Source organism: Suricata suricatta, chromosome 9 (genome assembly GCF_006229205.1).
Source record: "Suricata suricatta isolate VVHF042 chromosome 9, meerkat_22Aug2017_6uvM2_HiC, whole genome shotgun sequence".
In the NCBI taxonomy this organism is placed as follows: Eukaryota; Metazoa; Chordata; class Mammalia; order Carnivora; family Herpestidae; genus Suricata; species Suricata suricatta.
Window position 1 is genome coordinate 26,911,136 of NC_043708.1, and position 17,468 is coordinate 26,928,603.

Sequence of the window (17,468 nt, forward strand, 5' to 3'; positions counted from 1 at the left end):
TCACACTGAACCCTGAGGCTGCAATGAGAGAACACTGAGCGAAATGGGAGAAACATGAAGTTCTGAAAATCATGAACAATTAGGAGATTAACAAGGGAGAGCTAGAAAGAGCTAGAATGAAGAGAGAAAATAAGGTCTTACTCTGAAGTAAAAGGAAGCATTTTAAGATGTTCAGTTTTATCAAATCTACCAAGATGAGGAGCAGCACAAGGATGAAGGGGTTAATGAATTCAACAATAAGGTACAGTGAACTCTACTTCCCTTAGCTATTCAGCTGGATGTTTTTCTTGTTCTTTTATTCAAACTGCTTCTTGGAGCAAGTATAGTTTATTCTCTCAAGAAAGCTGAGAACAGAGCTATTCTGCCCTAAAACCTATCCAGTGGTAACGGCACTCTAGCAGGAGTATGTCATAGGGACATACCTGGAACAAGTTTCACTTTTTAATGTTCTTTACTTGTACCTGCTGTTGTTTTAGCAATGCAAGGATAAAGAAGAGACACAAGAAAGTGGCAAGAGAGTGGGGAAGAATAGTTATTAGTTACACATCTTAAGAGATCAATCTTGGTTCAGCAGTTAAGCTCTGACAAGAGACTTAGCACATTTTAGGCCAAAGTCACCCTTAAACTCTTAGAATGAGAGTCGGTGTATTTTTATTGTGCTCCTTTGGTATTAACATGCCGTTTGACCCAGATCAAGTCCCGTTTCTATTCTGCTTCTCATGCTGTGAAGCTTTAACAAGAAAGCAAACTCCTCAAAGCCAAGGATTAAAATTAACTTTTGTATTTCCCCCACCCTACCCCATTTGGTGGCTAGAAGAGGCTCTGTATGTTTGTATAATTCAATAAATATTACTGACCAAAATTACAACAAAGTAACCTTTGAAGAAATTTACCGATACTGATTTTGTCCATGTCTCATCCTATCACTGTCACCAGAGAAGGTCTTACATGCCTTCCCCCACTTTAGGCTCTTAGAGGCAGAAATTAACATTGCCCATTCCTCACACACAGGTGAAAAGTCAATAAATGTGACTGAATGCGTTAAAAAGTACCATGAAGCATGAGAAAAAAAGAAATTCCACCCACTTTTAGAGTTCTAGCAACAACTCTAGATGTTCATTTCTATTTCTACCTCAGAGCCTTTCCGAAGGATAGGCAAGCAAACTCTGGGCCGAGTGGTAGACTGCCTGCAGCAATGGTGGGGTTGCACACACCTGTATGGATGCGCAAGTGGTTCTTCAGATTTCCAGCTGTAGTGAACTGTTTACCACAGCTCGACTCGGGGCACATAAAGGGCTTCTCCCCATTATGAGTCCTCATGTGCACCTTCAGCCTCTGCAACACATAGAAGCTTTTCCCACAACCTTCTGCTGGACAGATGAAAGAGCGGTCATTTCTGCAAAAGCAAAACAAAAACAAACCAACAAAAACGAATCACATAAGCCACAATACCTGAAAATGTTCTTTGCTAGAAAGGACAAGTCACACCTCCTATTGTCTCTCAAAGCAGACAGTACCTCCCAAACCTAGGTATATCAGAAGCATCTGAAGTTTGCTAAAACTACAGATGCCCAGGCCTGCCTTCCTTTTTTTTTTTTTTAAGTAATTTTATGCCCACTGTGGGAATTGAATCTATGACCCCAAGATCAAGAGCTGCATGCTCTACCCACTAAGCCAGCCAGGTGCCTACACCTTACTTGCTGAATACTGATTTCATAGGTTTGAGAGTAGGGGCCACACTTACATATATTTTTTTAAGTTTCCCAAGAAATTTTTTTTTTGTTTTGGCACATGTGGGTGCCAAATGGCTCACTAAATATTTGTAAAGAATGAGGTAACTGAGAATGCAACCTTTCTATTAAAGAACAAAAGACACCTTAAGCACGAATAAACTGTAGCCTCTGCTTTTCTTTACTCTGACAATTGAGGGACAAGCTCCCCCAGACGCATCAGTGTTCTTGAGCTCCAAGTATGGAGCCTCAGATATGCTCACCGATGAGTTTTGAGATGGTACTTGAAGTGAGCTGGCCACACAAATGTCCGATCACAGCCTTCAACTGTACACTTGAGTTTCTTTTCCACTTGAGGAAGAGGCCCGGAATCTTTGGGCTGCCCATCTCCAGAACCAAGGTGGACATTCTCCCCTGTAACAGAGTCACATATTTGTAATCTAGAGAAGGAACCTGCTGAGGTACTTTGGTTCAAACATTAAAGCACGTATCTTTCACTCCTAATGATCAGCAAGTAGGCATCTATCTTCAGCTTCCCCAGCTCTCTATATATCCATTTAACAACAGAACGTGTGAGCAACCTGTTCCTATCCTCCTATCTCCTTAATCCAGAGAATTAGCAAAAGCCATCAAGCTTTGTTTCACAAGTCTAGGCATCTCTGGCAAATCTAAGAAATGTCCACATAGTTTTACATCAAAATAGGAGAATTAAACCTATTTTGCATTACACAAATTGGCAGAGAAGCAGATTCTCCCGGAGTGGGCTGCTAAAGACGACTTCAAGTTCTAGGTATTACTAGGTATAAACTTGTGTTTATTTTAGGAGGAGCAGCCATTCTGGCTTAGTTGTGAACTTCAGGTTGTGATTTCTTTTGTAAATGATCATTCTTAGATTTCTATCTTCTGAGGTCAATTTGGCTGTTTCTATCATTTTAGAGAATAAGAATAACCTTCGAATTTCCTATGCTACCCCTCTTTAGTTATAAAATCTTTAAGAATGCAAAAACTCAGCTGATTTTAAAATTTCTAACCACATTTTAAAAAGCTAGAGATAACATCTACTGAAGTTTTTTGTTCAATAAAATAAAAGGAGAGAAAAGGAGTGCGTAGGGCACTGCATAGGCAGTACCTCCCCTAATTTAAAGGAAATCAGTTAATTAAAACTTTATATAAATCCCAGATTAACAGGTGGTACTCCTTTTCTTTCATTTTCTTCAAGATATAGTTGGACATCAACAGAGAAAAGTACTCCCAACCACTTAAGCATATGGAGTTTATTTTTCTACTATATATACCTCAGGAATAAGATTTATATTTCCAAATTTCCCTCTCAAATGCCAAGAATAGGGATAAGAAATATTGTACCCATCACATTTCCTGGAACCTGACAACTGATCAAAGTTTCCGTCCGCCTGTTAATCTTATTCTCTTCCTGTCCAACATTCCGTTGCTGTACACTTCAAAGGAAGATGCCTTCTGCTTCTTAATATTAACTTTTTCTTTCTTAATACTGCCCCACATAGTTTTTTAAAATTTAATTGAGAAGTACCTGTACATAGGTAAATTTTGAAATTTCCTGCAATAGGAAATTTCCCACCAATCCAGAGCTCCAGATATTAATGTCTAATGAAAGGTCTGTAGAAATCCCATGCCAATATAGAAATTTAAACCAGTGATATGTGAGGCTCTGTGCATTCATGTTGTAGATACAATGAGAATACTGATATAATCATGCAATTTAAAAATTGCTCAGAAAATAGTGAGTTGCCTTGTATTTGAGTCTTCATAAAACCACTCCCTTAAAAATACTAAAGCACTGTTTGCAGAAGAAGGATAAGCTTAAAAGGACCTCAGCCAATGATAGTTTTGGATATTTATTTATGTATTTATTTATATACCTATTTATTTTAGTTTTGGATAGAGATCCTCTGATGAAATTGTTCCCCCACCAAAAAAAGAATAAAGAAATTCAACATCTCATACTGAGCATGTCAGATAACACTGACATGTGAGAAAGGCCTTTGCATTTAGGATAACACTTCCAGAGACAGTGCCATATACAGCAGGGCTCAGTAAATTTTTTCTGTAAAGGCCCAGATAGTAAATATTTCCGCTTTGAGGAACATATGGTCTCTGTTACAACTACTCAACTTTGCCACTGTAGCAGCCATAGACAATTTGAATGCATGATGCCTGTGTCCCAACAAAAATTTATTTACTATGGTCGGTTATTTGGCCCTTTACTAACCCCTGATATACTGCATCATATACAAAATTTAAATATTTCTGTATTTCAGTCAACTTAGATGGAAGTGAAAATGTGCTCTAAGAAACTGCTAATAACAACAAAGATATTTATGTTAAAAATCCATTTAATATTGAATAAAATCATTCCATTATACGTTAGTGGGTAAAAAGCAGTATTAATATATTTCATGATTTAAAATGCATGTGTACACTGGGTGTTATATGGAAACCAATTTGACAATAAATTATATTTAATTTTTTTTAAGGTTTTATTTATTTTTGAGAGAGACAGAGAGAGAGGCAGTGTGAGCAGGCCAGGGTCAGAGAGAGAGAGGGAGACACAGAATCAGAAGACAGGCTCCAGGCTCCAAGCTGTCAGCAGAGTCCAGTGCAAGGCTCAAGCCCATGAACTGTGAGATCATGACCTGAGCCAAAGTCGAACGCTTAACCAAGTGAGCCACTCAGGCACTCCAATAAATTATATTTAAGAAAATAAATAAATGAAATAAAAATGCATGTGTAGGGGCACCTGGGTGGTTCAGTTGGTTAAGCGCTGGATTCTTAGTTTCAGCTCAGATCATGACCTCATAGTTTAGTGAGTTCGAGCCCCATGTAGGGTGGGCTCTGCACTGACAGCACAGAGTTTGCTTGGGATTCTCTCTCTCCCTCTCTCTGCCCCTTCCCCATTCAAGCTGTTGCTATTTCTCAAAATAAATTTAAAAAATTTTTAAATGCATGTGTAATCAAAATAATAAAATTTCCAGGTTGGAGTCAAGATGGCAGAGAAGTAGGGGGACTGGGGTTTCCCTCATTCCTCAAATACAGCTGTACTGGGGTCAGAACTTACAACACCCAGGAATACAGACTGCAGAGTCCCAGAAAAATCTCCACAGGTGAACAGAGACAGCTTGGCAGGACAGAGGTGTGTGTTTGCGAATTAAGAAAGATAAAACGGTGAGCAGCATAGGCAAGGAGGGGAGGAGACCCCTACTGTCGAGAAATAAAAGGAAGAGAAAGAGAGGTGAAAAAAGCGTGGTATTCTACTTGGACAAAAGAAAACCTCTCCAGACCATGTGAGAACAAGAAATAAAGGAGTTTCTACTTTGCCGTTTCTACTTTGCAAACAGCCTTTGGAGTAAAGATCAGAATTTTCAGGGGTGCACGACTTTCTTGGCTCTGAACCAGAGCTGTCCCCATGTGCACACGTCTTGGGGTAAGGGGAGCCAGCCCTGGGGTGCAGTAGTGATCTCAGCAATGTACTCGGAGAGAATAGTCCCTTCCCTGGAGTACTGTGGGAAGAGGGCATATTACACTCCCTTCCCAGCCCAAGGACAAAAGATCCTGCAGGCACCTGCCAGCCAGAGGCCCTGTGTCGGCTGGGCGGAGTGGCGCTACCCCAGAACTGGGTCTGCATGGAGTGAGACCCTTTAAGACACTGGGTTTTGAATCGTAGCCAGCCTCGTAGCCAGCCGTAGCCGAGTGCCTAGGGGCATGGGAGACTGGAGAAGGACAAGCCACCCACTGTGAGGTTCTGTGAGGGCTGCCTGAACAGTGTGGTTTGAGACACCCGGTTTGGGGAGAAGAGGCTGGGGTGTTGCCATTTTCTTCCCCATCGCCAACACGGTGCCTCTTTAGGGAACAGGACATCGGCACCCAGTGGAGGTGACCGGCTTCCACCAAACCCACCCCTCAGTGCCTGGCAAATGTTTACCTATCAGAGTGGGACTGACACTGACCAAACCAGACTGACACTGACGGTACCCGACGGCCTGTCCTGCAGACCAGCACAGCCGCCGGTCCCAGGCCTCAACAGACAACTAGCCTGCGGTTTTGTATGTCAGTCTGTTGTTATTGTTCTCTCTTCTTTCCTTCTTTTTTCCCTTCTTTTTCCTCTTTTTTTCCCCTTCCCCCTTTGAAATCAGGCTCACAGTTTCTGATTTAGTTTTTGATTGATCTTATTATATATCTTATTATATATACGTACATATATATGTCTGTGTATATATATGTAAATATATATTTATAATCTTTTTTTTTTTCTCCTTTTCTTTCTCTGTTCTGGTTGTTTATTTAATCAGGCATTTTCACTCTATTCTTTTTACACCTTTTCTGTATCTCCTTCTTTATTTTCCTCTCTCTCTCTGGATTAAGCCTTATAGTTGCTTTTATTCTCTGCCTGTTTTGTTTCTGTTCACCCCTTCCATTCCGGTCTTTGTATGGAATAAGGCTCCCCACCCCTCTGCTTTCCTTTTTTCCAGGGTTTACTTCAACAAACACATCAAAGCACAGCTGGTGGAAGGTTCAAACAATGCACCACTATGAGCAGTGGGATAGAGCAGCCAAATACTCAACAACAGAGTGCATGAAACACACTCCAGAAACAGTTCCTGAAGTGCCAGCCCCTGGACAGCGATGACCCCTTTTTCATATAGTACTCACAGGTGTGGGACACATAACAAGCTATTAAAACACATAAAAGACAGAAACCTAGCCAAAATGACAAAATGGAAGAATTCTCCTCAAAAGAAATTCCAGGAAGAAATGACAGCCAGAGAATTGCTCAAAACAGATATAAACATATATCTGAACAAGAATTTAGAATAATAGTCATAAGACTAATAGCTGGGCTTTAAAAGAGCATAGAAGACAGCAGAGAATCTATTGCTGCAGAGATCAAAGACATAAGAAATAGTTACAGTGAATTAAGAAATGCCGTAATGTCATAACCTGCGGCCGGGGCCGCTCGTCCCCAGCGATGTCCCCAGCGATCGGTGGTACCTGTTTGATCGGTGGTACCTGTTTCATCCGCCCTGTCTGGCAGGGCGGAGAATCGTTGTGGGTCCTTCTCCTGAGGGAGGGAGAGAAAAAGGGGGCAGGAGAGGGAGACGCAAAGAGTAAAGACAGAACTCAAGGTTCTCCGATCAGGGTTCTCCGATCAGGCGAAAGAGACCCAGGCGAAAGAGACCATTTATTCAAAGAACTGTTCTTTATATAGTCTTCAGGGGAGAAAACAAGGCAAGCTGACCTAGGCAGGCTACAGAGTCGAATGCATATCAAAGAAGCGCCCCGACTTTTGCCTCAGCCATCTTGGGGGATGGAGAACTAACACTGAATACGGTTTTGATCTTTTGTGTGCCTTGGCCACTGCCTCTAGCTCAGCAAGACAGTCGGCAAAGTTATTTTGGCAATCTCCAGCCTCCAGATGCAAATCTTGTTTACTGGCTCACTCAACGGGACTGATAATCCTTGCCTGAGGCAGACAGAAAACTTGGAGGCCCTGACACCTTAAGAGAGATGCAAAATAAACTAGATGCAGTGACAGCAAGGATGGAAGAAACAGAGGAGAGAATAGGTGAAATGTAAGATAAACTCATGGAAAATGATGACGCTGAAAAAAAAGAGGGAAAGAAAACTACTAGACCACAAAGGGAGAATTAGAGACCTAAGTGATTCAATGAAACGAAATAATATCCGTATCATAGGAGTTCCAGAAGAAGAAGAAGAGAGAGAGAAAGGGGCAGCAGGTTTATTTGAACAACTATAGCTAAGAAATCCCCTAATCTAGGGAAGGAAACAGACATCCAACCCCAAGAGGCACAGAGAACTCACTTCAAAATCAACAAAAACAGGACAACATCATAACATATCATAGTGAAACGGGCAAAATACAAAGATATAGAGAGAATTCTGAAAGCAGCCAGAGACAAACAGGTCTTAACCTACAAGGGTAGACACATAAGGGTAGTAGACTTGTCCACTGAAACTTAGCAGGCCAGAAGGCAGTGGCAGGAAATATTCACCATGCTGAACAGGAAAAATATGCAGCCAAGAATTCTTTATCCAGCAAGGCTGTCATTCAGAATAGAAGGAGAGATAAAGGCTTTACCAGACAAACAAAAACTAAAGGAGTTCATGACCACTAAACTAGCCCTGCAGGAGATCCTAAGGGGGACTCTGTGAGTGGAAGGCAGCAAAGACTTTACAAAAGACCAGAGATGTCACCACAAACATGAAACCTACAGAGAACACAATGGCATTAAATCCGTATCTTTCAATAATCACTCTGAATATAAATGGACTAAATGCCCCAATGAAAAGACACAGGGTATGAGAACAGATTAAAAAAACAAGATCCATCTATATGTTGCCTACAAGAGACTCGTTTTAGACCTGAGGACACCTTCAGATTGAAAGTGAGGGGATGAAGAACCATCTATCATGTTACTGGAAGTCAAAAGAAAGCTGAGTAGCCATACTTATATCAGACAAACTAGATTTTAGAACAAAAGTTTAACAAGAGACAAAGAAGGGCATCATAGCATAATTAAAGGGTCTATCCCTCAAGAAGAGCTAACATTTATATATGTTTATGCCCCAAAAGTGGAAGAACCCAAAATATAAATCAATAAATCACAAACATAAACACATATGTAGATAATAACTATAATATATAGGGGACTTTTATACTCCACTTACACAGATCATCTAAGCAGAAAAATCAATAAGGAAACTACAGCTCTGAATGACACATTGGACCGGATGGACTTAATAGATATATTCAGAACTTTTCATCCTAAAGCACCAGAATACACATTCTTCTTAAGTGCAAATGTAACTATTCTCCAAAATAGATCACATAATGGATCGCAAAACAGCCTTCAACAAATATCAAAGATTCGTGATCATACCATGCATATTTTTGGATCACAATGCTATGAAACTTAAAATCAACCTCAAGAAAAAATCTGGAAAGGCCCCAAATACATGGAGGTTAAAGAACATCCTACTAAAGAATGAATGGCTCAACTAGGAAATTAAAGAAGCAATTAAAAATATGTAGAAGCAAATGCAAATGAAAACATGACAGTCCAAACTCTATGGGATACAGCAAAGGCAGTCCTAAAAGGAAAATACACTGCAATTCAGGCCTATCTCAAGAAGCAAGAAAGGTCCCAAATACATAACCTAACCTCACACCTAAGGAACTAGAAAAGCAGGAGCAAAGAAAGCCCAGAGCCAGCAGAAGAAGAGAAATAATAAAGATGAGAGCAGAAATAAATGTAGAATAAAAAAAAAACAGAACAGATCAATGAATCTAAGAGCTGGGGTTTTTTTTTTAAAGAATAAACAAAATTGATAAACCCCTAGCCAGACTTCTCAAAAAGAAGACAGGACCCAAATCGATAAAATCATGAATGAAAGAGGAGCGATCACAATCAACACCACAGAATACAAATAATTAGAAATATTATAAAAAATTATATGCCAACAAACTGGACAATCTAAAACAAATGGACAAATTCCGAGACAACCATACATTACCAAAATTCAAAGAAGAATAGAAAATTTGAACAGACCCATAACCAGTAAAAAAACTGAATTATCAAAAACCTCTCAATACATAAGAGTCCTGGGTCAGATGGCTTCTCAGGGGAATTCTACCAGACATGTAAAGCAGAGTTAAGGGGCGCCTGGGTGGCTCAGTTGGTTATGTGTCCAATTTCAGCTCAGGTCATGATCTCACACTTTGTGAGTTCGAGTCCCAATCAGGCTCTGTACTGACAGCTCTGAGCCTGGAATCTGCTTCCAATTCTGTGCCCTCTCTTTCTCTGCCCCTCCCTGCTCATGCTCTCTCTTTGTCTCAAAAATAAATTTAAAAAAGAATGAATAAAAAAGAATAAAGCAAAATAATACCTATTCTTCTCAAGCTGTTCGAAAAAAATAGAAATAGAAGAAAAGCTTCTAGACTCCTTCCATGAAGACAGCATTACCTTGATTCCTAAACCAGAGAAAGACCCCACTAAAAAAGAATTATAGGCCAATATTCCTGATGAACATGGATGCAAAAGTTCTCAAAAAGATACTAGCAAATCTATTTCAACAGTATACTAAAAGAATTATTCACTAGGATCAAGTGGGATTCATTCCTGGTGCAGGGCTGGTTCAATATTTGCAAATCAATCCATGTGAGAATAGAAGGAACATACCTTAACATCATAAAAGCCATATATGAAAGGCCCACAGCTAATACTATCCTCAATGGGGAAAAACTGAGAGCTTACCCCCTGAGATCAGGAACACGACAAGGTTGTCCACTCTCACCACTATTGTTTAATATAGTGCTGGAAGTCCTAGCCTCAACAATCAGACAACAAAACAAAATAAAATACACCTAAATTGGCAAAGAAGTCATCAAACTCTCACCCTTTGCAGTTGACATGATACGTGGAAACCAGAGACTCCATCAAAAAACTGCTAGAACTGATACATGAATTCAGCAGTCGCAGGATACAAAATCAATGTACAGAAATCAGTTGCATTTCTATACACCAATAATGAAGCAATAGAGAGATCAAGGTAAGAATCCCATTTACAATTGCATCAAGAACCATAAAATACCTAGGAATAAACCTAACCAAAGAGGTAAAAGATCTGTATGCTGAAAACTATAGAAAGCTTATGAAAGAAATTGAAGATGACACAAATATGGAAAAACATCCCATGCTCATGGATTGGAAGAACAAATATTGTTAAAATGTCGATACTACCCAAAGCAATCTACATATTCAATGCAATCCAATCAAAATAGCATCAGCATTCTTCACAAAGCTAGAACAAAGAATCCTAAAATTTGTATGGAGCCAGAAAAGACCCCAAATACCAAAGTAATGTTAAAAAAGAAATGAAAGCTGGAGGCATCACAATACCGGACTTTAGCCTGTATTACAGAGCCGTAATCATCAAGACAGTATGGTATTGGCACAAAAACAGACACAGTGACCTATGGAATAAAATAGAGAGCCTAGAATTGGACCCACAAATATATGGCAAACTAATCTTTGACAAAGCAGAAAAGAGTATCCAATGGAAAAAAGAGTGTCTTTAGCAAATGGTGCTGAGAAAACTGATAGCAACATGCAGAAGAATGAAACTGGACCAGGTTCTTACACCATACACAAAAATAAATTCAAAATGGATGAAAGACCTAAATGTGAGACAAGAAACCATCTAAGTCCTATAGAAGAAAACAGGCAGCAACCTCTTTGACCTTGGCCACAGCAAATTCTTACTTGACATGTCTCCAAAGGCAAGGGAAATAAAAGCAAAAATGAACTACTGGAACCTCATCATGATAAAAAGCTTCTGCACAGCAAAAAAAAAAAAATCAACAAAACTAAAATGCAACCTATGGAATGGGAGAAGATATTTGCAAATGACATATCGGATAAAGGGTTAGTATCAAAAACTAGTAAAGAATTTACCAAACTCAACCCCTGTAAAACAAATAATCCAGTGAAGAAATGAGCAGAAGACATGAATAGACACTTTTTCAAAGAAGATATCCAGATGGCAAACAAACACATGGAAAGATGCTCAACACTGCTTATCATCAGGGAAACACAAATCAAAACCATACTGAGATATCACGTCACACCAGTTACAAGTCAGGAAACAACAGATGTTGGCGAGGATGTGGAAAAAGGGAACCCTCTTGCACTGTTGGTGGGAATGTAAACTGGTGCAGCCATTCTGGAAAACAGTATGAAGGTTCCTCAAAAAATTAAAAATAGAATTACCTTACAACCCAGCCATAACTCTATTAGGAATTTATCCAAAGGATACAAGAGTACTGATTCATAGGGGCACATGCACCCCAATGTTTATAGCAGCACTATCAGCCCTAGCCAAATTATGGAAAGAGCCCAAATGGAATGATATGGATAAAGAAGATGTGGTATATATATTCAATGGAATACTACTCAGCAATGAAAAAGAATGAAATCTTGCCATTTGCAACAACATGGATGGAATTAGAAGGTATCATACTAAGTGAAATAAGTCAGAGAAAGATAGATACCATATGATTTCACTCCTATGTGGAACCTGAGAAACTTAACAGAAGACCATACAGGAAGGGAAGTAAAAATTAGATACAAACAGAGAGGGAAGCAAACCATAAAGACAAATACAGAGAACAAACTGATGACTGATGAGGGTGGGGCTTGGGGGGGCTGGGGAAAATGGGTGCCGGGCATTGAGAATGGCAATTGTTGTGATGAGCATTGGGTGTTGTATATAAGTGATGAATCATGGGACTCTACTCCTGAAGCCAAGACTACACTGTACATTAGCTAACCTGACAATATATAATAAATAAACAAAACAACCAATTAATTAAATTTTCAAAAAATAAAACTTACAATGTTTAATTTTATCTACATGCCTGAAGATTTATATATCTAAATTAGCCCTCCCAAAATCATTGACAAAATAGAAGACGGTCATATATTTGGGCTGACTTTATATTCTAGCATACAAGGCAGTTGTTTAAGTAGGAAGGTAACATATTTTGAGAGTAATGAAAACATCCACAGAATGCTTTGCTTTATAAAAGTATTTCCCACACAAAATCTTATTTAAATATTTAAAACAACCAAATCTGGTAAGCCGCTTGATCCCTATGCTCTGAACAAGAGAAAACTGAAGGTAAGGAGTTTAAATTCTCCAGGCAGAGAACTAGCTAATGACAGTACCAAGTCTGGATCTCAGGACTCCAGATTCCAAATCCCAAGTTCCCTCCCTACACAGCTTCTTAATGGCACGTACAACACTACTTCCTTAGTGCAATGAAGAGATGCTGAAGGTTTTGGGATCCACAGATGAGGAAAAGCATCTCAGGAAGAATCTGAACTTAAAATTTTTTTTTAACATTTATTTATTTTTGAGAGACAGAGAGAGACTGATCAGAACAGGGGAGGGGCAGAGAGAGAGAGGGACACACAGAATCTGAAGCAGGTTCCAGGATCTGAGCTGTCAGCACAGACCCGATGCAGGGCTGTAACTCATGAACTTGAGATCATGACCTGGGCTGAAGTCAAACGCTCTGAGTGACCCAGGTGCCCCAAATCTGAACTTTAGAGCTCCCAACAAAGTAAAATGGACCATGCTAAGTAGCACTACAGTAGTTAAAGCAGAACTAATTATTCTGAAACTAACAGAAGTTTGAAATTCTCTTTGCAATGACATGGATGGAGCTAAAGAGTATTATGCTAAGTGAAATAAGTCAGAGAAGGGCAAACACTGTATGATTTCACTCACAAATGGAATTTTAGAAAACAACACAAAAAAGCAAAGGGGGTAAAGAGACAGAGAGAGAGGCAAACCAAGAAACGACTCGTAACTACAGAGAACAAACTGATGGTCACCAGAGGGGAGATGAGTGGGGTGATGGATGAAATAGGTGATGTGAATTAAGGAGTGCACTCACTGTGATGACCACTGGGAGATGTATGAAAGTGTTGAATCACTATATTGTACAACTGAAATTAGTATTACACTCTATACTAACTAACTGGAATTTAAAGAAAAACTTTTGGAGTTCTCTATATAGGGAAGATTTAGGTTAGGGGCACTGGGGTGGCTCAGTCAGCATCTGACTTCGGCTCAGGTCATGATCTCACGGTTTGTGGGTTCGAGCCCCGTGTCAGGTCTATGCTGACAGCTAGCTCAGAGCCTGGGGCCTGTCTTCAGTTCCTGTGGCTCCTTCTCTCTCTGACCCTCCCCTGCTCACACTCTCTCTCTCTCTCTCAAAAATAAATAAAAACATTTTAAAAATTTAAAGAGAAAGATTTAGGTTAATGTTTCTAAAACTGCAATATTCTGAAGTATTCTCAGGAATCCTTCAGTTCTGTATGAGGAAGTTTTTTAAGTTTTTATTTATTTATTTTGAGAGAGCAAGTGAGCACGCACAAGCAGAGGGGAGGGGCAGAGAGGAGAGGGAGAGAATTACAAGGAGGTTCCGCACTGTCAGCACAGAGCCCGACATGGGGCTTTATTTCACGAACTGGGAGATCATGATCTGAGCTTAAATGACTGAGCCACCCAGGCACCCCTGTATGAGAAAGTTTTTAATTTTCAATTTTTAATTTTCACTTGCATGTTAATTGCAAAATAATCATAAGCATATTCTAGATCATCTGCACAGGCTCTAAATAGCAAGGTACCAATATATGATTTCAAGGCTTAAGTTTGGTTTGTGATAATGACAGTGTGCACCTTAATGATTTGCTGTAGTACTTTAATTGTCACAGATTAAAGAGAAATATAGAAGCAACTCTAAAACAAAAACTATTATGGCATAAGTAAAGGTTGTGCACTGGTTCAGGAGTGCTTTAAACAGAGTCCTGGTTCTCAAGTTTTAACATGCACTGGAGCCACAGAGAGGGCTCACTGAAAGACTGCATGTTTCTGATTCAGTAGGATGAGACCTGACAATTTGCATTTCTAAGTTTCCAGGTGATGCTGACAGTTCAAGGACCACATTTGAAAATTACCAGATAGAGGAAAGTGGGATAAAGTAAGTCGTACAGGCTTGCTGACCTCAAAAGAAATAGGGCTACAAGCACTGGGTTTTGTATGGAAGCCAATTTGACAATAAATTATAATAAAAAAAAAAGAAAGAAAGAAAGAAATAGCACTACAGCCTGTTTGGATATTTAAAGGTCATAAGATGAACTGGTTCCCCTGCCAAAAAAGGCAGCTATAGCTACTAAAATTTCTAAAATGCAATGAATGGCAATTCAGTTTCAGCAAAACACCATTATCTGCCACTCTGAATATTAACTGTTTTCACTGATTTTGTACTTCTATTTCTATTAATTGGTGAAACTATTTTGATTTTGTAATCGTATAAAAGCTCTAAGTATAGGGAACATTACAATAAAAACAATTCAAGATAACATCAAGATCTGGGAAGTATTTTCCCTTCAAAGGGGCTCTGTACATTATTTAAAGGTGACAAGTAAGGTTGCTCGTGTGACTACATTGTGCACATGAATGTGGCATGGCTACATTATTTTACAGAAAATAAGACAATTTACACATTTCTAGCCTTCTGCTCTCAGCAATAAGGTAACCTGGATTATAGTCAAGTCGAAATACAGCTGTTGCATTACCAAAATCTACACACGAAATACTGGAAATGAAAAAAAACACCACAGGGGTCTCACCATTGCCGCTGGTTTTTGCATTCTTTGCCAGTTGTGCGCGAGTAGCAGCAATCAAACTATCGTGAGCCAATTCCTGAACCCGGAGGAACCATGGAATACTACTGTCCGTGCTCTCACTGGAGAGGAAATCATTCCCCGAATCCTCTGCCTCATCTTGTACAAATACTAAGTGCTCAGCTGAAGAGCCCAGACCTGGAAGAAACAAGAGGATATGTGAAAGTTACCCATGAAGAAATCCTTTTATCGATCCTGCCTCAGATACATGTGTCCTGAAATCAGCTCTTCCAGAGTTTTACCTTTCGCCTCCAGCTTCCGTCCTCCTACAACAGTAGTTTATCAGCTTTCCACTGCCAGCCAACAGGCTTGTCTTTCCGCCTGTTCCTGACGCAGAGCTGCCCTGCCTGGCAAACAAGCTAACCCTCACCTCCAGTATGCTGACCCTATCCTTCAGTTACCTCCTCTCTGCCATCTGCAAGCCTTTCCTCCCTACTGGCCACCTTACAACCTCTCTTTTCATAGCCTTTAAATCTGTCTCCAACATTTTTATTTTGAACAAGAAGAGAAAATCCCACATACTTCTCTAGCTATTCAGTGTCTCAGTCAAGTTTCCTAAACAAGTGTAACTTGTAACTTTTGTATCCACTTTCTCACCCGCCACCCACTCCCACCTCTAACCCGGGCCCCTCACCTCCACCACCTCAGTAAGGAGCGCTCGTGCAGAGGCCACCAGCTGGACACTTCCCAGCCCTCATCTCACTGCCCCATCTTGTGGTATTGGCACTACCTTTCTTCTTCAAGACTTTTTCCCCTCTTTGCTTCTCCCACACCACTCTCCTTCTGTTTTCTTTATCCCTCTCTAGCAACTCCTTCCCATTCTTGTTACCCTTTTAGGTGGGGTGTTTTTTTTTCAGGATCCTAGATTTTCTACCTTTTCTATTTATGCTCCTGAATCAAAGAATCCACGTTCGTTGTTTTGTACATTTCCTGAATGCTGATAAGCACCAAAATAACTTATTTCACACAAGAAAATTCTCAAACTCTAGGGGCGCCTGGGTGGCTCAGGCGGCTAAGTCTGTGACTTCAGCTCAGGTTGCAATCTCACGTTCGTGGGTTCGAGCCCCGCATCGGGCTCTGTGCTGACAGCTCTGAGCCTGGAGCCTGCTTCCAATTCTGTGTCTCCCTGTCTCTCTGCCCCTCCTCTGCTCATGCTCTGTCTCTCTCTGTCTCAAAAATATATAAAACATTAAAAAAAAAAGAAGAGAATTCTCAAACTCTAGATTCCTATTTCTAACTCTCTAAAGAACACCTCCTCATGAATGTCCCTCTGAAACCCCAACATCAACAAGCACCAACTGGAACTAATGATCCTCCCCCCAACTCTGTTCTTGGGTCATCTTGCTGAATGAAACCACCTTATTTCCCAAACAAGAAACTTGTGAGTCATTCTAAAATCTGCCTTGTCTCTCTACACATTCAACTGATCACTAGACTATACCAATTCTCTAAAATAATAAAATAAGGCTTCTTTCCATTTTAAGTATGACTGAATTAAATATGCCCCATATTTTTTCTTAAGTTTTTTTTGTTCTTAAGCATTAGCACAGTTCAGAAAAGGATAAAGAATACCTGCTCTTGTTAGGTTAAGAAGAATAAAAGAAGTGCTGTCACTTGGCTGTAGATCTTGCAACAAGCTAGGAGACTCTGGGGTGGACAAGAACTCCGGGGACTTCTGTACCGTCTGAGCCCTCGTCTCTTCTCCGTCTGGGCCCACATTCATCTGAAGGCTTCTCAACACAGCCGAGGAAGGGACCTCCTTGGAGGAGCTGGTATGACTTGCAGTATCATCTAGCAAAGGGAAAATGCCACGGCTTTATGTAGCATCTATCTCCAAGGAGCTCACCGCTGAAATACAGCACCTAAGACCCTTATAACATCCCTTATGCAGCAGCATTTTTATTTTACAAGTACAAAATTTGCCTCAGAAAAGAACAAAGAGATAACTTTAAGTTTTCTACACCTTGCAGTAAGTATCAGCCAAACCATCCACATTTGGACATTTATAGATGTTTGTTTTTGAGGCCAGAAATCAGTACTTTTCCCTTAAAAATATAGTTATACAATAAATAGTAACTCAAGAATGGATCTAGATTTTTACTTTCCTTGGGAAGAACTCTCTCCCTTTAATGTTTATAGCATGTATGTGACAGCTCTGTTGAGTCATTAGAGGGAAAAAATTACAACCTGAGAAATAACTGAAATTTTATATAATCGCCAATATGTTTTATTATACTTCTGGGTTTACGCTGAAATGTAAAGAAGTTAATTCAGAAGACTTGCTCTCTAGAACTTTATTTTAAGGGCAGGGATGAATTTCCAAAGGTTTTGGTTGCAATAAAATGAGCAACTGTACTACTACTGTACCAAAGCATCCAGTGTCTTCAGGAGTTTCATTCATCTTTATAAAAGGCAGGTAATTTCCCCC

General features: G+C 39.9%; 1 protein-coding gene across 3 annotated transcripts in view; it reads right to left on the reverse strand.

Moving 5' to 3' along the window:
* The window catches only part of ZNF410 (zinc finger protein 410), a 51,582-nt gene that overhangs the window by 13,918 nt on the left and 20,196 nt on the right, over nucleotides 1-17,468 (reverse strand). For all 3 annotated transcript variants that reach the window (XM_029952949.1, XM_029952948.1, XM_029952947.1), the window contains 4 exons: nucleotides 16,613-16,831; nucleotides 14,987-15,178; nucleotides 1,994-2,144; nucleotides 1,215-1,396 (listed from right to left, as the gene is read on the reverse strand). In XM_029952949.1, coding sequence (XP_029808809.1) covers nucleotides 1,215-1,396; nucleotides 1,994-2,144; nucleotides 14,987-15,178; nucleotides 16,613-16,831 — 744 coding nt within the window. The remainder of the gene's footprint in view (nucleotides 1-1,214; nucleotides 1,397-1,993; nucleotides 2,145-14,986; nucleotides 15,179-16,612; nucleotides 16,832-17,468) is intronic.